The sequence below is a fragment of the Zootermopsis nevadensis genome, unplaced genomic scaffold, assembly GCF_977971745.1.
Source record: "Zootermopsis nevadensis isolate Lab colony 2312 unplaced genomic scaffold, Znev_1.0 Znev_ptg000013l, whole genome shotgun sequence".
Classification (NCBI taxonomy): domain Eukaryota; kingdom Metazoa; phylum Arthropoda; class Insecta; order Blattodea; family Termopsidae; genus Zootermopsis; species Zootermopsis nevadensis.
The window spans coordinates 15,666,304-15,688,928 of NW_028259145.1; the positions used below are offsets into that span (position 1 = coordinate 15,666,304).

General features: G+C 35.6%; 3 protein-coding genes across 4 annotated transcripts in view; 2 read left to right on the forward strand and 1 right to left on the reverse strand.

Annotated features, from left to right (window-relative positions):
* LOC110830614 (uncharacterized) lies at window positions 1-10,715 on the forward strand. Its single transcript, XM_087348775.1, has 8 exons — window positions 1-583; window positions 1,630-1,782; window positions 2,120-2,256; window positions 2,954-3,872; window positions 5,792-5,956; window positions 6,715-6,852; window positions 7,237-7,385; window positions 8,968-10,715. Exons 1-8 carry the CDS (start codon window positions 422-424, stop codon window positions 9,932-9,934), a joined length of 2,790 nt encoding a protein of 929 aa, XP_087204901.1. The 5' UTR covers window positions 1-421; the 3' UTR covers window positions 9,935-10,715.
* On the reverse strand, window positions 9,966-20,755 carry LOC110830658 (alkaline phosphatase, tissue-nonspecific isozyme). The gene is made up of 6 exons (XM_022065821.2): window positions 20,380-20,755; window positions 18,691-19,068; window positions 18,017-18,345; window positions 14,189-14,369; window positions 13,260-13,608; window positions 9,966-12,667 (listed from the first exon to the last, which is right to left on the reverse strand). The coding sequence occupies exons 2-6, from the start codon at window positions 19,060-19,062 to the stop codon at window positions 12,228-12,230; spliced, it is 1,671 nt and encodes a 556-aa protein (XP_021921513.2). The 5' UTR covers window positions 19,063-19,068; window positions 20,380-20,755; the 3' UTR covers window positions 9,966-12,227.
* Window positions 15,667-22,625, forward strand: part of LOC110830645 (alkaline phosphatase) — a 226,828-nt gene continuing 219,869 nt past the window's right edge. Inside the window, exon 1 of one of the 2 annotated variants that reach the window (XM_022065792.2) lies at window positions 15,667-15,822. The gene's annotated coding sequence lies outside the window, so the exon portion shown is untranslated. The remainder of the gene's footprint in view (window positions 15,823-22,625) is intronic. The other variant, XM_022065806.2, reaches the window with a different exon arrangement.

A 22,625-nucleotide genomic window follows, 5' to 3' on the forward strand; every position in this document is an offset into this window, starting at 1 on the left:
TATTCTTGTTGTTGGTCTGATCATGTCATACCTACGCTCTAGCTGACTGTGAAATGCATTGTATTTGTTTTTAATGGGGTAGGAAATGCATATGTGCAATTTTACTATGTTGGTGGGAGTGGTAATATACTCTTCTTGCCAGACGTAACAATTTATAATAATTTCAATTCATAAATATCAGCCTTTAGGTTAAATCATTTAAGGAACACTGTGAATGCCATATGAGTACAAATAGAAGACAATTTCATAACTTTTCAGCTCATATACGTGCCGGAATATTCGTTTCCTGAAGCGAACTTGTACCTAACGAAAATAACGTTTTATGAATGTTATATGAATTTAAGAATTTAATTTAAAATTGGTAGATAAAATGAACAGGCCAAATCATTAAGAACAGGTCCAAGTCCTGGAGAGTAGAATTATGTCCATTCCATTTTTCAATATGCCACTGAATTTTGCGAATGTATGTCGACTTTGTATGCAAGAGAAGTCTACATTACTTTCCCTCTTCATTGATACAGAGGTTAATGACCAAGTTACACCTTTACGCTGCAAAATAATGAGTTTGGCACCAGGTGTTAAGGTAGATGAATTTTTGTATTTGTTGCAAGTGTGTGTGTGTGTGTGTGTATGCTGAAATAAGAAAAAATAAGTATACTTTTATTGTAGATACATAACGGACCAGTTTCATTAAATATGTTGAAAGTACAGAGGTTGTCTACAAAAGTTTAAGTTGCTTATGATCATCTCACTTGCACCAGTAAGTGGATGCAAGTATCTACCCTTTTTGTCCTCATATTTTGATCCATCATTGTTTTTTACCTATTACATCATATTAAAATGCTTTATACTGTAGTGCTTTCAGCAGTGGGCCATAAAACGTTAAGAATCTGGGCAAAAACCATATATATTATCTGTAAGTACATTGTGAAACTTCTTTGATCAGTATTGCTCTACAGTTATCATTTTAAAGAGGAGCTGTTACTGTGGTACTATTCATTAAATGGGAAGAGAGAAAGGGCTAGTAGTGCTAACATATTAAGGTAGATACTTGTAAATATGTAATAAAGGGTTATGGTACAACACAAAAATGGAGGATATTTGTCAACATACTTTCAATTTAAGATATGATACAGATGTTACTACAGTTAGTAACTAATATCAGAAATACATATGACACATTAATGGCAGTACAGACTGAATTATATATTTGAAATAAACCACCATGCAAGAATAGAACCATAAAATTAGATCAGTAAGTATAAGAAGTAGACAGGATATCAACCTTTGTATTAATAACTAATTGAGAAGCAAGAATAAACAAGGAGATGGCTGTGTTCTAGGTTGTTGCGCCATGTAGTCTGGTAGAAGTTTACCAACATTTCAGAGGTGTGTATGTGTTTATGCACATAAATCTGTAACTTTAACATCCTCTCCTTCAGTGTATGCCCCTCTCACCTGTCTTCCACTTTTAAAACATTTTTGGCATTCCTCACCTTTCCTGGATTTTAAGATGGCTGAAGAATAATGCCATACAGCCACCTGCCTCTAGCTCTGCAGTGAGTAGTAGCATGGCATTTCATCTTCATAACCCTCAGTACAGTACCATAATTTATCTTTCCTTTTCAGGTGGATGCATATGATGGTCTTCCAACTCATGTTTGTCGACAGTGCGTAAATCAAGTTAATGTGTCCTACAATTTTAAAAGGCAGTGTGAAATCTCTGATGCAACTTTCCGGGAGTTACTGAAAAATCAGAGATTAAGTTCACAATTTTCTGAGGTAGCAACCTTAATTCACATAAATTTATCAGTCCAATAATTTAATTACTTTTATTTAACTGTTCATACTTTAATTTAATAGCATGCAACCATATTAGCATTACTCCTGTGATATACAAGTACAAGGAAAAGTATTGGATAAAAATGAAGGTTTAATGAGTTCAGGGTTTTATCAGTAGACTGTTTAATAAATAGAAGAAATTGAAATTATTGTATTAGTTAATTAAATATTAGATTAGGTCATATCTAATCCTTATTTTAAATAGCAATTTATTCTTGCATATAATGGAAGTGTAATATTCTGTATAGTGAATATAAATGCTGATTTGCCTTTCCAGGGAAAAGTAAATGTATCCCAAAATTCTTTAAATCCAGCAGAAGACACTCCAGATGTCTGGGCACTTGTAAGAGTGAAAGCCGAATTGGCAGATTGTCAGTCAGATGAAAACAATGCTGAAGGTGGAATGGAACAAGTGTAAGATTTTGGATGTAATTTATTTATTTGTAACTGTTTTTTGATGCTATGTTAATGACAAGGCAGAAAGACACTACACTTTATAATTTATTACTTATGTCCTATACTCATCCTGGATGGAAATTTATTGCAGGCTTTTGCTATAAAGACTTATGATACTGATCCTCCAGAATGTTGATAACCACCTACAATACCACACACAGCATCATAACCCAAAAGACACATACCACATAAACATGATACTCTCATTTAAGAGTGCTAATTCAGTCTTTCATAATACTGTTGTTTACAGTCTCACTGCAGTTACACTTCTGGATATTTTTTGAATACTGTTTGAATAATTAAAACCGTAGGTTTAACATTTGGCCCAGTGTATGTCTTAAAATGTTTAAGATATTTTGCAGGGCACCCTTTTTATTTTGGATTGAAAATTAGACACTTTATTTACACTATTGTTAAAATGTGAATTAAGTGATTTCATACAATACCATAGTGTTGTAATCTGAAATGAGAATTGCATACAAGTCATCTAGAACAGACTTCTTTTATTGTAGATAGATGAGTTTCATACATATTGCAAGTTTCTCTAGTGCTTTGAAATAAGTTGCTGTGGACATTCTTAAATGTATATTGATGTTTATTCATAAAGTTTGGAGGTTTCCAGAATGTATTTAAACCAAATATGTTATCTTGACAGGTTTCCAACTGCAATATGTTCATTAACAGAACAAGGTCAAGATATAAGTTCCACTGCAATGGCTGAATCACCACTTAAGGAAGGCATAGAGGATGTTTCAAAAACCCTTACAGATAATTTACATTTATTCCACAGAAGTATGTCATACAGTATGAAATATGACAGGGAGTTTTCTTCTGGTGATTATTCCCTTGGATCCAGTTATAGCACACAATTGAAATCCCACATTTTAAAAAAGAGATTTGTCTGTCTGGAATGTGGAAAGCACTTTGTACAAAAACAGCACCTTATTTCACACATGCGAACTCATACAGGGGAACGGCCCTATCATTGTAAGGAATGTGGCAAAACTTTTGCTCAGACTGTACATCTTAAAAATCATCTAATCACTCATACACACTTGAAACCCTTTAGCTGTTCTGAGTGTGGCAAATGTTTTGCGCAGAATATACATTTAAAGAACCATCTCAGCACGCATACTGGGGAGAAGCCGTATGGTTGTAATTTATGTGGTAAGACATTTGCTCAGAATGTTCATTTGAAAAATCATCTTAGCACTCATACTGGAGAAAAGCCATTTCGTTGTACAGAATGTGGAAAAACATTTTCACAAAATATACATCTTAAAAATCACCTGAGTACACATACTCATGAAAAACCATACGGCTGTAATGAATGTGGCAGAACTTTTGCACAAAATATACACTTAAAAAACCATCTTGCTACACATACAGGCGAGAAACCTTATGGGTGTACAGAATGTGGAAAGCATTTCGCTCGGAGTGGTCAGTTGAAAGAACATATGAAACTTCACTTGGGCTTGAAGCCATTTATATGTATTGAGTGTGGAAAGAAGTTTGCCCAGAACATTCATTTGAAAAATCACTTAGCAACCCATGCATCTAGAAGGAAACCAAAGGTATGAATTTTTAAATGGAGTAAAATGCTGTTAGATGACATGTTCTCTTGTTTAAAAATGCAAATTGTATTTTAAAACAATTCTATTCAAGCAATGGAAGATTTATAAAATACATTATCTAGTGTGATTTTCCTTTTATATAATTCTTATATGATAATTTGATACGCCTGTATTGAGCGTGGTGTTTCAGGAATGAATGGTATTTCCATTCATAGTTTATGTGGTTGAACATGTCTGCTATGAAGCCACATCTTCTACGATCTGGAAGTGGAAGGTAGGATTAGGCATGAAATATTTATTCAGTGAATGCAGAAGCCTTGTCATCTTTGAGTGGCAAGTAGAAGTTGGTTTGAAGAAATGCATTTGGCATGGCTTTGTATTAATACTTGCAAAATCTATTTGTCTTTTTAAAATTATTCTTTCTTATAAAGTTGTGTAACAGTAACATTTGATTTTTGAGGTTTACAATACACATTGTTACAATATAGTCAATGGAAACTTTGTTAGATTTTTAGAAGTATCTTACTACATGAGAACGACATTGTTAGAATTTTAATAACATGTAGGATTTGAGGTTTTCATGGCGGTGAGTCTGAAGATTGCTGTCTTCTGGGTTGTTGCGCCATGTAGACTGGTAGATGTCCACCAACGTTTCAGAGGTCCATGCTGCCTCCATCATCATCGCCCTTATGATCTTCATTTTAATAACATTATTTTTATGTTTACAGTTAAAAAATGAGGACATATCATGTTAAAAGGATTACAGTTATTATTATTATTTGTATCTTAACTTTCTCAAGTTCTGTTTCCTGTTTAATGACAAACATTTATTAATACCATTTAAATCATTTACATAAGCAGTATTCTTGCTTCAGAATCTGCACTATATATAAAATGATTGTATCACTGACAAGTCATTTCACATTCTGCTGATGTTACATAAAACATGAAGTATTACTGATTGATAAATATTTCATTGTTATGAAATGCGACTTAATTGTACTAATAAAAGTTTCTGGTTCTTTTCTATATGTGACAGACTTCATTAATCAGACGAGTGCTTCCAAGATTTTTGATGCCTTTGGTTATCCATTCATTGTTATCAAATACCTTTCTTTCTGGTTTGGTCAAAAATTTCTTTCATAATTAGTTAAGATGTTTGGGAATGTGTTAAATTACGAATTTGCATCATGGTTGTTTAATACTGATTTCTGCTTTTCATTACTTAGATATGTTGTAAATTCTTTAATAGTGTTATTATTCATAAGTCTAGCTTGTTTCCTGTAATGACTGCTTAAAGTTGATTTTATATTTTTTGTGACTAGAAGTTGAGCATCATGATCAGATAGCCCATTTACCAATTAATCAATGGCGGTACTGGAGTTATTTTGAATTCTTGTGGGGAAATTTGCTTCTGACGTGAGATTGAATTATGTTAGTAGAGAGGTTAGACAAAATTTATGTCATTGCTGATGACAAATTCTGATTTAGGTTAGAATTTCCCAATAAGGTGAAAATGCATTCACTGAGGGAAAGGGAATAGATTTTTTAAAGAAAAGCATGTGAGTGGCCAAATTTCTGTTGTACTTTGTGAAAAACATGGCTATAAATTAATTACAGGCTCTTGTGCCAAAATTTGTCAATAGCACATGCATTTGGAAACGTATTGTACACTCTAGTCTAAGACCACGGATGTAGTAAATACTTTTCTTTTCACTTCGTATGCATGCCCCATACAGCATTTTATTTGAAGCTGAAAATATATATCAACTACAAGACGCTGTAGTGACTCCAAAATGTATTTACCATCGTTCTATAGTTATGGGAATCAAGGAAGCTATGACTACTTGAAAATGGCGAAATGTTGTGTTTATACTTTGGGACTTGGTGAAATAAATTTATTATTTCGTAGGTAAAAGGACAATAAACTTTTTTTAACTGTGGTGGTAATGGCGTTAAATTTCAACAGCATCTGTCGTCTTTGCATGGGAAGGAAGGATGCGTTATTGCCCCTCTTCAGTGATGAGAAGGGACAGATTATTTCTCTTCCAGCAAAAATAATGAGTTTCGTACCACATGTTAAGGTATGTTTTCTAATTTTCTGGTAATGCATTATGGATTTTTATTTCAGTACTATTATTTTCTGTATACGTAGTTTCAAGGTTAACTGGTTAAATAGATGTTAATGACGAAATCGCATCAATAAACGATAATATTAAAACGAGAAGTACCCAATAAATTTCGGTGCTTTCAACAGTAAATTTTGCATGAAATCTGGAAGTCCATCTAATTTACGGCAGTAGTGACATATTACACTACCAGAAATAGGCATTTCCAAATAAATTTATATGTATAAACTGAGCCCCAACAATTGTTAAAGAAATAACATTCAGTCTCTCAAAAGTAAAATTTCAGTCTTATTGTGATGAGTTATCTAGTGAAATAATAAAAATCTGCATAGTCTTGATTAGTGAATGTGTAAGTGATATGTAATCACTCATTAGCTGTATGGAATTTTGGTTAGTGAGTACTTTGGTTTGAGAAAGTTTACCAATATTGTTATTCTGAAACACCCTCAATCTGTGTTCTATCTTTAATGTGAGGCTATACAAAACAACACGTAGATCTAGAGTTTTTATATTTTAATCTTTACATTTTTGGTTAGCAGATGGGAAGAAAATAAGTTGTAAACTGAATGATAGCATGCATTACCAGCTGGCAGCCTCATACTATGGGGGGAGTTATAAGGTATGATAGAGACCAATAATGTCCACTTGCCCACAGTTGCAAATAAGTTGGAAGCACATGTCTGGATTCATGGTATATTTTTATGTATTTACAGCTGTTCTTAGGCGATGGTTTACCAGCACAGGTATGTCGGCAATGTGTCCGGCTGGTAAATACATCATACAAATTCAAGCAGCAATGTGAAAGTTCAGATGCAGCATTGCGTCAGTATCTAAGCAGTCAGCCATATTCAGTAAGTTACAGTATCTTATTATCTTCAGAGTTTATATTGTTAGATTTCTGAACATTTTATATACGATGTTTATTTATTTGCAGTGTATTGAAACATAAGGAAAATGTTATCCTGGGGAGTGACCATCATACATAGTTTATGAATCTAAAACTATGTATAGTACTGAGGCTTACATCAGCTTTCCTTGAAATTAAATATTTGAACTTTAATGTTGTGACAGTTGTGTCGATTCTCTAACTCTTCTGACTATTGTTTCATTTAGTTGAATAACCTATTTTGACATATATTTTTTAACAGCAAATTTGTTAGATTGTCACTGTTAGAATGAATCATATTAAATGTCTTCATTATTAAAAATTACAGTTTGGTATTTATATTTATTAGGGAACTACTGATGACATACTTCACTCTGTGTTCCGAACTGACAATAATGAAGAATGCTGGAAGCTCACAACTGTGAAATATGAAGTGGTAGAGGACAGTGTTTCATTAGATGATCCTGCTGAACATGATGAAAGTGATTGTGATCAAAGGTATTCCAGTTAGATGTTAGTTCCAAGGTGTGAATACTGTAGAGAATTTATCTTGTTAAGAACTTCATCTCTCCTTGTAGCAAAAGTTGGTGTTTGCTCTCATATAACAACTTGATAATTTCTGTCAGTTAGATTTGTGTATGTGAGAGGAGGGGGGGAGAAAGAGAGAGGAAACGAGAGATGTAATTTTATTGCATGCATATGAGAAAATTGCAGAGCTAAGAAACTGTGCTCATGTCTGGAAAGATTATGCATTTAAGGAAGCCTAAATAATAAAACACAGATTTATTGCATATACAAATTTTTATTATTGTATTCTTGGTTAGAGTCATGGTGGTCTAGCGGTTAGAACGCTGGCCTTGTAATCCTGGGGTCTCGGGTTCGATTCCCGGCGGTGTCCGAATTTATAACTTGTGTTGGGCAAGGCCGTGGTCTAGGCAACACGGAGTTTTCCTCCGGGGGCTTCCCCGGTTTCTCCGTGGCATCCCAACAATTACTCCATTCACACACAGAAGAAGGCAATGGCAAACCACTTCTGGATCATCTGCCAAGAACGTATATGAACAGGTCCCAGTCCCAGAAAAGGATGGAAGGATCCTGTTCATATGGACCTGTCGTCAGACAGAACACTAAATAATAAAATTCTCGGTTATGACTCATAGATGGTTCCCAACATTTTAGAGAACTCGGTCTTCTCCATCTTTAGGTTAGATAGAACAAATATATTCTTCAGAAATACTGGTAACCAACTGTGGGAATACATAATGCTGAAGAGTACAATCCAAATTTAACCACCATGAAAACATGAAGTTAAAACATAAAACAGTGTAATTTGAAGGACATGTCAGATAATTTTTGTATTTGTTTCTTCTTTTGTGTTAATTGGGTCTCTTGTACCATAATGTGGCATGTCCTCAGGTTGTGGGTGGATAAGACATCCAGATGTGGAGGGTAGCTGCAAATATATCCAATAAGCAGTCACAGGCAGCTGATAAGGGACAGTCCTTCATCTTGAGGGTTGGGCAGAGTTTAACGACTGGCCACTGTGAAATTCCAGCATGTTACAAGATGTTACACAATGCCTTTGACTAGGACAAATTTGTTTCTTGAGTATTTATACCCGTGCTTTGAAGTATACGTAAATCAAACCAAATCTAATTTTCTCACTTTGCATGCAGACATATTCCTTTTCTGATCAATAATAGTCTTAAATTCTGTGCACATTGCAGTGTAACCATGTAAGTCTGGTACTGTAATAAACATAGTTATGAATTAATGCAAGGAATGATTTGTTTTTGTTATTTACATTATGTTTTCTGGGATGTTTTGGATATATTTTTTTCATTTATCATGATGATAATGTGTACGTTTGTGTTTAATAGGTAAATTATATAATTTATGCTCAAATATTTTTATAAATCTTGTGGATTACCACACTGTTAGTTTCTGGCTATTTTTGGTAAGAGGTAGGCTTATAAAGAGTGTCAGACCTGTTATTATTAATTACAATTTACTTGTAATTTGTACAGAATTAACATGTTAATATTTTGAGTGTAACCATATGCATACTATTCTTTGACAGATTATCTGATGAAGAAACTCTCAGTTACAAAAATGAATGGAAAAATCCACAGGCAGGACCTTCAACTGTGGAGAATAAAGACTGTCACAAGAAACTAAAAAAGGGTAATATTTCTTCAAGAAAGCATGTGAAAGAAAAGAGAAGTGGAAAGAAATTTGCATCATATGATGTTTTGAATGATCAAAGTGACATAAAAGCTGAAAATGAAAAAACAAATGAATCTGAAAACTTTGTCAGTGTTAAAAACCCAGGGAGAAATGATAGTAATGAAATATTAAGTGATGTGAAAATTGAGCCTGTTATTAAATTAGAAGTGAAAGTTCCAAAGATCAAGGAGAAGAAAAGTTTTCTGTGTCATGACTGTGGAAAGAACTTTGCCCGTAAGCAGCATTTATTATTGCATTTAAGAACTCACACTGGTGAGAAACCATTTTCATGTAAAGTTTGTGGTGAAAGTTTTGGTATGAGTAGTAACTTGAACAAACACATGAGGATACATACAGGAGAGAGGCCGTTTCTTTGTACGATGTGCGGTAAGTGCTTTGGTAGGAGCGACACACTTACTAAGCACATGAGATGTCATACTGGTGAGAAACCATTCCATTGTAACGTATGTGGTAATAACTTTGGGCGCAGTAGCACGTTAATAAACCACATGCGAACACATTTAGGAGAAAAACCATATTTATGTACGGAGTGTGGTAGGAGATTTGTTCAGAGCTATGATCTAACGAAACACATGAGATCCCATACTGGAGAGAAACCTTATCGATGCACGGTGTGTCGTATGAGTTTCGGACAGAAGAACAGCTTGAATAAACATATGAGAAGTCATACAGGTGAAATTCCGTTTGCACCTATAGATTTTCAGAGGACAGTGTCATATGTTCATTACAGACCATCTGTAGCCGATTTGACGATGGACAGGAATGCAGTGTTAATTGGAGGTGGGCCCCAGATACAGTGAACAACACACATAGATACATATAAATTCAATCTTGTTCTGTGAAATGCATTTATTAAATTTCTGTATGGTTTTATTGGCCAGCATAGTGCCTCTAAAATTTAAGAACAGTCTTATATTCATGTTACCAATATTTTATGTACAAGTATTTTTGTCCAGTATTGAACATTAATAGTGAGGCTAATTTTTTAAGCCATGATTCTTCATGCAAAATACTGAAAGGTCTGTTTCTTGATTACTTATAAATGTTGGACTATTTGACCAATAGAAGTTTGAACACTTGAAATACCAAATGTGTACAACTTAAGGTTCATTCAGTATGAAAAAAAAATGTATTATGCCAGTAAGTTATTCTTGTGCTTGGATTTTAGATTTATCCTTTGGCTCTTCTTAAGAAACGACTACTTCAGAAAGTTTTGGGTTGAATTTGAGGTCTTCATGGCAGTGAGTCTGAAGATGGCTGTCTTCTTGGCTATAGCCCGGTGTAGTTTGGTAGTAGTTTACCCTAACTTTTACCGGACTATACGCTACTACAATCCAGAAGACAGCCATATTAAGAGAGGTTTGAGGTAACAACATATATTTTCTTTTTGTCTGGAATATTTTATTCTCTTAAATATATATGGCTTACCTTATGTTTAGCAACGACAACATTCAGATTCAAGCTTACATTACTACCACCTGTAGAAATTATGTTTTCCATTTTTGTTTTCAGATACTCGGTCATAATGTAGCTACACTTCCTGTGAAAGTGATAGTAAAGGGCATTCTGTGATTCATTCAATGCTTTGATGATAATTATTGTAATAATGTGTTGGTATTGCATTTTATAGATTGTTATTGCCCTGCTCCTAAATGAGACAGCAAAATTTTTTTACAAAAGCTTTTCACACAATCAGTATAACATGCTTCAGATGATAGTTAACAGTTTTGATATTTCTCTGTGTTGCCAAAAAATGGCTAACGCTGATGGCATCGAGAACTGTAACAGTGAGAAGTACTTAGAAGCAAAGAATGACAAACTTTTTTGTAAGTGCATAACAACGTTAAAAGTGAAAATTATGAGGAGAATATGATGGAAATTGGGAGAAAGTTTTGAAGTTACAAGCTTTTTGAGACCTCTGTATGTGTAGAAGGTATAGTACCTGAAAGAAATTATATGGATAAATTAGCTGTGTCACAAGTTGATGTGAAAATTAGAGTGACTTATTTGAAAACACTTAACCTGTAACATGTAATGTACTTCTTCTTGTTCAGGCTGTATTGTCTGTCTCTACATTGTATATGAGAAACAGTCTTTTTCAATAGTCTTTTTCAGATGTTAGATTGGACATTTTTGGAAAGTGTAACACAACTCAAAAAAGAGATGTTTAATTAGAACACTATTTTGCTTAAAAGTAATTATTATGTTGGTTTTGAAATCTGTGGCCTTGAAAAGTAAATTTTATGTTATTGTTTTCAGATATTTTGAGAAAATTTCAAAATTTAATTAATTGGAAACAACATTTGAAAGAGAAATGTTTGATTGAAATATATAAGAATTGCAGGATGTACACAAAACAGGTATTTTGCCAGTTTCAATGGTTTCTTACTTGAAGTGGAGGATATAATTACAAGTACTCCTGAAAATATGAGGACCTAGTATGGCTGAAGGGATTTAACAGTAACTTAACAAGGTATTTTGTGATTTACACAGGTCACCTCTTATTAAGATATGAATGGGTTGATCATGGAAGGAGAAGATGAGAAATATGTAATTTTGGTGGGAGGAATCTTTTGGGAAAAATAGCTTTAGAATACACTGTTAGGGAGTTCCAAAAAGTGAGGAGGGGGTTGGAATTGAATGTGACACATTAGATTTGGTCTGTGCTATGATGTAACTCTATTGGTTGATAATATAAATACTATGGACATAAATTCAGGAACTCTATTAACCTCTAGAAAGGAGGTTTGTTTGGAAGTAAATGTTGCAAGAAATGTAGATATGTATTAATTTCTTGTCATCAGACAGAGCTTAAAGCATGACCAATACATAATCACTTTTGGAAACAGGCCTGCATAATCTTATCATCAGCTCAGTCTTATGTTATGAAATTGAAGTACATAACTCGCTGCACAATTTGTTGCATTGATAGCCCATCTATAGAAGCTTTCAAAATGCCTGAGTAAACAGAAATCCAAAATTATTTACATTCATTTTTTTTTTGCAGGTAAAGATGGGAACTTTGCAAATTTGTGAAGATAATGGAAGTCTTTGGCATTTTCTTTGCAATTTAAATGAATAACAAACACCTATTTAACAGAAAAGCTTAATTTCCTGTAACAGCGATAGCAATACAACAAAGAAGTGAAAATATGTGAGGGATAATGTTCCTACAGAATTCGGTTTAGCAGCATCAATTTTTGGGAAGTCGGTAACATCACAGTATGTAGCATAAGGTCCAATACAGGCAGAGTAACATATAACATGTGCAATGTAGTTCTGCTCAAACACTCCAGACAGAAGATTAGCATGTGGCCCACGTGAATACACGGGCACATCCTCACCAGCATGGGTCTCCTTTTCAGCATACCATCCAGCAAATGGGCGGTATCTTAAGTCTTGTCGTTCTTTCTCTGATACTTCACGCCAGTAGTCCTGAGAGCAGTTGGAATTATTGTGTCCTGCAAATCCTGGACCATTGGCATATGTCAGGATATCATGGCCACGAAGTTCTTCCATGATATTTGAAGAACCTGAAATAAATTATAAAAGCACTGTACCATTTTCTTGTAATGACCTCCCTTAAATGTCATCAGTGAGTGGTAGTATTTCAGTACTTAACCAGGATGACAGGTGTTTCCTGCATGCTTCATTATTTTATAGTGCAATTTGTTATGCATGCTATAGATTTAAATATTAATATATAGGAAAATGACTGTCTTCTGGAATGTTGTACTGTGTAGTCTGGTGGATACTGACTTGACATTTGAGAGGATCTAACTTTTCATCATGAAAGTGATGAGTGACAAGATTCAAGTATATTTTTGTCACTATATATTTAACCTTTTTTGTCCAAATGTGGCTTACACTTGATCTGGCTAGCTGTGCATTGCACTAGCATACTACTAAATTAAAGTTCAGCCAGCAGCTCCAAAATATGGGGGTTTAAATCTCCTATTCTGTGCAATAAAGGTTAAATACTGTCAATGTATGTCATTATCTACATATGAAGAAGCCATGAAAACAATTTCATAATATTTAATCTTAGTAAAATATAAATTAATGAGACGAGCCTTGGCACAGTTAAACCGTCAGTAGTGCTGCCTGAGATTCTTTTATACAGACCTAAAATATCTGCTCCTCGTTCAGGATAGCCAGCAATGGTAAGTGTGTGTGAGTGATCAGCTGTGACTATTATCAGAGTGTCATCTGGATTTGTGACTTCAGCAGCATATGCTACAGCATCGTCCATTTCTGATGTTTCATGCAGTGCATGCCGGGCGTAACCCTCATGGTGGGCGTTATCAATGTTGCCACCTTCTACCAAAAGTACGTAGCCTTTGGGATTCTGCGAGAGAAGCTTTAGTGCTTGTACGGTCATGTTTAAAAGGGATGGTTGTCCATCAGGACTTGTGTCACGTTCTAGAGCGTATGGTAAGTGGCCAGGGCTGAACAAACCCATTAGATATTCCACCTGAAAGAAAACATTTTAGGTGATTCTGAGGTCTCTAAGTTTATAAAGTTGGCATGTGAAATATTCATTCTCAGCTCAAGAGCCAAACACTGAGAGAGGGTGATAAAATTTGAATCGGAAGTTCGTTATAATGGAGACCATGAACCTTCTGATATTTCATTCAATAAGACTGATTATTTTTGGAAACAAAGGCATACATGATTATGCTGACTAGAAACATGATACTGAATTTAATATTAATGTAACTTACGAAATCTATAGATAAAATTCTGGCCTGTACTGAATAGTGAATTATCAATTTTAAAGAAAGCCTAAACATAGTTTTAAATGTGTTCGAGTATTCATGCTCTTTGACTTGGGTAATCGACTTCACACTCGATCTGAATTTCATGTGCAGGAATGCATGGTCAGTTCCCATTGGTAGGAACCAGGGTTAGCCTCCTGTTAGTTCAGTATATATTGTAAATGCAAGAAACCAGTTGATGTCACCAGAGACTGAACCCATCAAGTTCAGTCCACAGTCAGTTCACCCGATCCGCAGAATGCCATTAGCCAAGTTAAAACATGTACTGAGCTTTACCTTGCTGACGTCAGCTTCCATTAGATCCCGACTTGTGTTCACAAAGAGATAATTTTTCCTTCCTTGCTTCCATTTCTCCACAAGATTTTGTTTGTCATCACGAGTACAGAAAACATAATCTTCCTGTTCAACAGGCACTCCAAGTTGATTCAATCCACCTCCAAGAACTACCTTTAAATTCCTGTGTATAAAGACAGCATTTGTGTACTAAACAATCTCTTGCATCCGTTTTGGCATTGTAAGCTATGGTGTGTCTATCGCTGTCTGCCTGCGAGACAGAGACAAACATTTGAGGTTATGTCATACTGAGTAGAATGGCACAACTGTAATGATCTGACTTGGCTTCAGGAGGTAAATATTTTAAACCCCAGTTATCCTGGCTGAGGCTTTTTGTGGTTTTCCTCACATCCTTCCTTTGATCTGGAATCTAAACTATCCAACAGCTATACACAAATTCTTCCATAGGTGATTTTGATATTTTTATAAACAAGTTAGAAAGCTTTTTAAATAAACCTACAGAAGAATTTGCCATTTGTGACGTTATTAATACTAGTTATATTACTGAACTTTACCACAGACAAAACCTAAACTCCACACTAGCATCTATCATTCTCTTGTCAGTAGTTAATTTCACCACAAGAATTCAAAATTACTTTAGTACTGCCATTGACAATAGTTTTTGTAGTCAGCTCCAGGAAAGATCATTAATAGGCTATTGGATCATGATCCACAAATTCTAGTTGTAAAAAATATAGGATCAGTCTCCAATCATAATTGCTGGAAATAAACCAGACTTATAAATGCATCATAATATGTTGCAATCATAAACGAGATCTTTACCTAAATTGTCAATTAGTAACAACCAAGTAATGAAAATTCAGTACAGGAAATATTGCAAGATATGTGTCGTGCTTACTACTAACAGTCTACACAGCATGGAGGATATATGAAATGTAAATAAATTCTATTCTGACTGTTGCTTTTTTCCCCGAGAGATTTCCTGTCTACTTCTGTGTTTCTAACCCCGCTCTTTTGGCAGGACTGTGGCTGATTGTCTCTGTCCTCATCACATCATTTCTCTCTCGCCCATTTGTCCAGCCAAGTTTCCACCATGTTCGGCCTACTTCACGTATCTTTCAATGACAAGTTAGAGCTGCTAATGAAAAGAATAAGTTATGATGTGTATGTTTGCTTAATGTAATATGTTGGCTGCTACGAGACAATTACCATTTAAAATATGACAATACAAACACGAATACAAAACACCTCTGTGTAAATTATTTTATCGAAATTATAGAACTTCTTTACAGTCGGGCGTATGTTGTAGTTGCGAGAAGCTCCGTGTGTACTTGAGTAGGGTGTTCAGGAGCTTTAAGAGGGAAATTTCAATATACTTGTTTTGTTGGTAGTAGCAGTAGTAGTATTCACTTTCGTCAATCCTCTTTTCTTACTGACAAAAAAACTTGTTTTTTTGTGGTTGGTACTTAGGACCGTCAAAGGTAACCAGTTTTGCTTTAGTGGTGTGTGTCCGTTTCAAGACATGACAGAGTCAGTGAATTAACCAATTTTACAAAATAAAAATTGTTTCGTGAAGTGTTCATGGATAAAACCAAGATTAGAAGCAACTGAATGTGGTAAGCGTGCATGTCATGGATTATTTTCCCTTTTTATGAAGGTAATTTCTCAACAAGACATCACAGTGTATTTTAAAGTCTGTTTGGCTTAATTCGGTTATGTAATCTTTAATAAAGCTAAAGGAAATATCCTCTGCCCCTGTCGGGAATTGAATCCCGGTCGTGTGTCTACCCAAAGTCATTATAGCTTGAGTATTATCTGGCTCATGTTTATTCCATTACATAAGCGTTTGTCCAGATTTCGTAAACATGAAAATTCGACACGAAAGGAAATAATGATTTAAATACCTTGTAGCAAAACAACGCGTTAACAGAGTCGGAGAATATAGAATCTAAACTCGAATCCCACTATCACTCTTCATACAAAAGCAGGCTAAGCCACATGCGGGTTTGTTTACATTTATCTAATTTTTTCTTAGTGTTGCCTAAGTGTGGGTTAGCCCACTGTTTTTCTCAGGTATTCAGTTATAATCCCATTCTACACCGTAGGGAATAATAAATAATAACCCCTCCTCACCCTTATTATGGTAAAAGCATGGGGCAGTGGCTATTGGACATAATTCTAATAGCCTAGAAGTTTTAGTCTGAATACTTCACGTAAAACTTTTACGCACAAGGGTCGAATCTAGGGACCACCACCATAGCACCACTGTAGCCTCGTTTGCATTTATTGCTACCACGAATTTTCATTTTTTCCTCACTGCGCGAACTTGTACAATTAATCTTGAAAGACTTTGGTTATTGTATCAAGATTCGATTTTAATGGTATAGTTGTGAATCTTATTTCGTAATATTTTTGTTAATGATATACATGATAATCCCAACAGTCTGTTTTCTGCTGTTGTGATATTAATAGTGCCAAAGACTAAGTTTTACGGTCAGATATTAATTCTGTGCAGAATAAACGTTTTAAAATGATATGAGACTCTAGCAGCTAATTGGTAAAATTATAAATATGCCATTTGTTCGCAAAGCGATCGCTATTAAATTGAATTACAAACTTTAAAAGAGTTTTTGTTATAATTCCAGCGTATCAGAGACCTTGGACTTTTGTTGGACCAAAAACTCTATTTGCACCATGAATTTTGGTCAAAGAAAATTTGCAGCCATAAATATGAAGCTATATTAATAAAATTTAATTCTTCACCACTCCCGTTCCAGGCGACTGCGTCCTGATGCTCTCTTATTACTGATCAACGATTTTAAATGCGAAATTATTTAGCTAGTCTAATGTGGATCCTGTCAATGTCTGTTGGATCGGAAGAGCAGCCTTCACCGAATTGTATTCTAAAAGGCCACTCCCCCTCCCCGTAAGACTTATAAGTCAATAGTACAGGATAGTCAGTTTTCCTGCGTTGCGATTTCTGAGCTGTCGCCTGGGCTTTTCTGTTTATGTTGCAACGTTGTACGATTCTGCTGAACCTTGAGGCATGTAATTTGGTGACGGTTACTGTAGTAAATGTGTGCCATCAACGGTTTGTTCCTCTGCTTCTTCCGAGGTGCATTGACTTCTGTGTTGCAGTCACTGGTATTTCTTACTCTTTTGATGACTAATTACTTTACACTTATGTTAGCCTATTGCATTTTACAGACTGTCCTTTATTTTTATAAATATGAACACAGTTTCTGTGCTATCTCTAGTTCTTATTATCTTCATATTTTCCATTTTATATTTGTACTATCTTTCTATTGTCTCATTTTTAGTGTTTGCCTGTAACGACTTTTCTTGCTGTTTTAAAGCACTTTAGTATGTCAATTAAACTGAATTAATGTTCTTATTACATTGCCTAAATTCTACGAAGTAGCAGTCTCCGTTTAAAAGTCGTCACTTTATAACTGGCTGAACATCCAATTTGCACGTATTGAAGCAGTGTTGATCGTAACATTGAAGTGATTTTACCCTTCAAGAAACCTTTGCTCTGTGCTAGCCAATGAACTGTACTGACTTTATGACCGCTTAATAAGAAAGAGACAAAGTTCTGAAGTAATCGGGAGATAGTGGCATATGAAATGGGTGAATATTTATAGCCTGTATTTTCGTCATATCTGCTCTTATACACGTTGTGAATTACAGTGTAGCAAGTCTCATTCACTGCTTATTTTTTTCAAAGTGTTAGCCCGGCTGACGCGGTTAACACGAATTCCCCCTTCCTCCCCTGATCAGTGTGTAGTTTAAGAAATGAACAAACGTTACCTGCCAGGTTCGTCTTCCACGAGTTGACGAGCTACGTCTTTGACGCAGTCCTTGTATTCCTCTGGCACTTTGGAGTCGCACTCCCAGTAACGGCTGTTAGTGTGTGCGTACACTGCCGCAAGTGTTGCGTGTGTGACCCTGGTCGTTGTTACGAAACCTGTATCTTTTCCTGCCATTTGAGCCCAAGTTATTAAGTTCTCCACTTTTGCCTTCTCGTTTATGGAGCGGTCACATACTTTATACTTCGCCCTAGCATCCAGACCTGCTAGGTTAGAGTTGATTTTGATTCCAGAAAGCATGGCCGTAGCTGTACCAGCTGAATCAGGCACCTGTGAATGTAACAACATTAATGTTAATTTTGTATGTTGCTCACAACATTAATCTTCAGTAACGCGTTGGAAGAAGGGAACAATTTCACCTTTACTTATCGAGGTAAGCCTACGCGATACTTCCATACTTTTAATGAAAGCCGCCACATCGTGTAACAAGCTAAACATAACAATTTTATAGATAAAACATTAGAAAATACATTTATATTTTGTCAGAGAATCCTATATTAAGGTTTTGTTTCGTATCGAACGAAAATAAAATATATAATTCAATTCGAAATAAATCTACTGATTTGCCTTTGGTAATGAGCTTAATACACAACGAAATCTTCGATGTTTGATTACCTGAGAATCGACTTCATATGTTTTGGCGAGACCTACATAAGGAAAGTGTTCGAAGCTCAGTCCGTTTTCTTCGCCGTATCCCCCCGCTAGCTGGTTCTTGTAGATGCGGGTTGCTGTGATGGTTGACAAACCCATGCCATCCCCAATGAATAATATTACGTTCTTGGCCGCTTTTCCTGTTGATCTGGCTTCTTCTTGCTGGCGTCGTATCTCAAAATGAAGACGTTCCTGGCCATATCTTATCCAGTACCGGTAGTCGACTTTTTCATCCCTTGATGCTGGTTTCGCCTTATCGTCCAGATAAAATGCACCTGCCGTCCATATTACTAGCATTATGGTAGCATATCTTCCAATTAATAGGTGGAGCATCATGGTAATCTGTAAGACCAATTTCGAATTATTCATTTAAATATGACAAATGGGCGGGGGGGGGGGGGTTATGTTACCCGTGTTTACCGTGTTGGAAGGGTCAGTACTTTGAAATACGAAAAATAAAAAGTCTTTGATTCTGTTATTCAGTGGTACGTTTGGCAGAATCGATCAGATAAAATGCATGATTTGGCAGCTCAAGGCATCATTAATTGGTTCGTTGAGGCTTGCGTTTGCGGCGAGACAAACCTTGAGTATGTTTCCAGTTTATTCAAGTTTATTTATATTGTTTTAATAATGCTAGATTTATTAGAATCTAGTATCGGGATCTTGTGACTAAGTACATAAAAGACAGAGAATTTCGTGACTGGATAAGAAACTATTAAATTCTCGGGAAAGGCCCTGTTCCACGCAGCCATTTAAAGTATTAAATGTAACTAAATTAAAAGAAATTAAAGATGCATGCACCTGAAATTAAGTTAAATTTGTGTAGCTTTCTTCTATAGAATATCTATGACCCAGGACCAAAATTCCCTTTGAAAACTGAAATTAACTGTTATTTTGTAGTTTTCATTAACGCTTTTCGCGTTGTATAGAAGCTGTTTTCAGTCTGAAATGGATGTATGTTCATAACATGTATTTCTGTCCTTTACTTCGTACTTTAAGCTCGACACTCTCTTTCGTGACGTTTCGGATTCCCATCGCCATGAACATCTACCACACTACACGGCGCAACAACCTTGAATACAGTCATCTTTATACTCGCTGCCATGAGAGCCTGAAAACTCATAATCTGAATTATTTCTGAAGCATGTGGTGGTAAAAATATTAATGGCGACGTAAGTAGTGGTATATAGCTTAATATGTAACGGGCAAATAAGAGATCTAACACAAATAACTACTAACCTATTGGAACGGAACAGTTTTGGCTAAACTGATAATCAGTCTGTTAGTCAGAAAGTTCGACACCTGTTAAGGAAACTAAAACTACGCTTTCTGAACATTTACAGAGTATGAAAGTGCGTTAATTCTTCACTCTTACGCAAAAGATTTTCATTAATCACAATTATTTTTATTATGACTTACGATACGAAGGTTTTATCAGCTTTCTGATTTGAATAAATATTATAACTAATAGTGGGTGTGATAATTTTTGTGGTATCACGTACTTAAAAACCTGTGTTAGTAATGATGGTATCGTAGGATCAGACATTAGTACAAAAACGAACGTCCTAATTTGAAAATGCTAATTAATTTGTTGTCTACGATTGTGATTTATACTGGATCGTGTTTTCTGTAAGTAAATGGAAGTAAACTTACCGCATCGAAGATCGTGTCTGATGCACAGTGCTGCAGCACAACACACACTAGCACGCTGAATCTTTTGAACTTTATTCTCACATACGAGACTCCACTTTCTTTATCTACTACTTAATATGTTTGTAATTGCTGTAGATGTCGACTAGTTTCTAGTCGTATCGAATTAAATTATTCTCCTTCTATAAAACATAACTTCCTTTTAATAGGCTACCACAATCTGTAACAGCATTTTGTGTTATATTGGGATTTAAGACTTTGCTTTAGCTCTTTGGTATTATTTGCGTCCTTCACGCGTTCTTACTCTGTACATCATGAAGAATAACGTTTCTTAAGTAAGATTTGAGGTTTTCACAGCGGGGAGTATGAAGATTTCTGTCTTCTGGGTTGTTGCGCTGTCGATGTTTACCAGCGATTCAGAGGTCATGCGATGACCTCTGAAACCTTGGTAAACATCGACCAGACTACACAGCGCAACAACCCAGAAGACAGAAATCTTCAACATTTCTTAAATTGTGCCTCTGGTCTGCCTTAGAATTCAATCGTATATTGCATTATTAGTTGAACTGAAGGCAGGAGTTTTAATAAAAGTACAAAAATTCCATCGCCAAACATTAAGTCTCAGAGGCCTTGCCTACTTTCTTATCTTAGCTTTTGTTTGTCGTGTATTAAGACTCACATTAAAAATAAATTAAGTGAAACGAGAAGTAAATTCCATATAATTCTCTCATCTTATCCGAATCGCGTGTATTAAGAGAACAATAGGTTGCAGTGATTAGGAAACTGCAAGCACATGGGTTCAAGGTCTGGATCAGACACCGCTTAAGTATAAATATAAGGACGAAGCACGAAATAAAGCACGCAGTGGCGCAGTGTTTACGGTTTCAAAAAACAATAAGACGGCGGGCAGACGGAACCCCAAAGCCTACTTTCCTGTTGTATATAATTCCAATGCTACAAATCTTGTTATGCTAATGTCATATGTAGGTGAAGTAAATTTAAACCCAAACAGTAGAATCAAATTCTGATGATTACGTACATTTTCACCTATCTCTCCTCCTCTGCTTACCTTTGACTAACAGTATGTTATCATTCTAATTATGTAAATTCTCTGATTGTATGATTTGCATATTTCCTTCTCATCTAAGTTATTTAATCTATTTAAATGAATATAATTATATAATTGGCCTTATGGCTGTTGATATAGTACGCTAATAATAAAAATTGAATTATTATTAATAATAAGTATTGTTATTTATTTATTGGGAAGAACATATTTCTTAAGTAAGATTTTATCTGCCTTACATTTTATAGACATAATCCTGACTTAAATATTATACAATTATACGGTTCATAAAGAATCACCATCCGATTGATAGTTAAATACGGAATTCATGCAGCCGACATTTTACTCTTTTAAATTCTACAGCTACGCGGCAAACATTGTATGTATGCAGACGATTCAACTTATTTTCATATACAATTTTAGGGCTAATTCATAAATCTGTGAGCCATCCATGGTGATTATTACAGATCGTACTGGGATACCGGATACTGGGAACGACCCGTTCTTCAAGTGCCTGAGCACTGTGGGTCCCAACGTTTCGTTGGCTCGATCTACAGACATTCGGTAGGACTCCTTGGACGAGGGATCGGCCCGTCGCAAGGCCTCTACCTGTACACAGGACAGCACAACACAGAAAAACGCTGACAGACATCCATGGCTTGAGTGTGATTCGAACCCACGGTCCCAGCGACCAAGCGGCACAAGGCCCACGCCTCAGACCGTGCGGCCACTGCGGACCCCATTACAGATCGTAGGAAATTGAAATCTAGGAGCCTGGGGTGTGTTTACAGGTAGTTTTATTTCGCCGTTATGAACGGACACGTCTGAAACCTGGGCCGGTTAGGAATCACTAGCTAATCTGAAGACTGCATGTGGCTTAAGACTTTGTGATTAGTTTTCACTCAGAATTAAAATCGTAAATAGGCAATTTAAATGTGACTCGAAGTTTCCGTAAGATGAATAAAAAACTGACCGCATCGAGTAAATTAGAAAACTTCTAATCCCGCAGGTCTGCAGGGCATGCTGTTGGTAATCTTACAACTTTTTCCATTTCCAGGATCGCAGTTGCCCCCCTCTCCTCACGTACGTCTCATTGAGCCAAAATAAAACTGATAATCATAGTCGTCGTTTTAGAATTTAGGTTTTGTAGAACGTATCACATTTGGCAAGTGCCTTCTTGCAT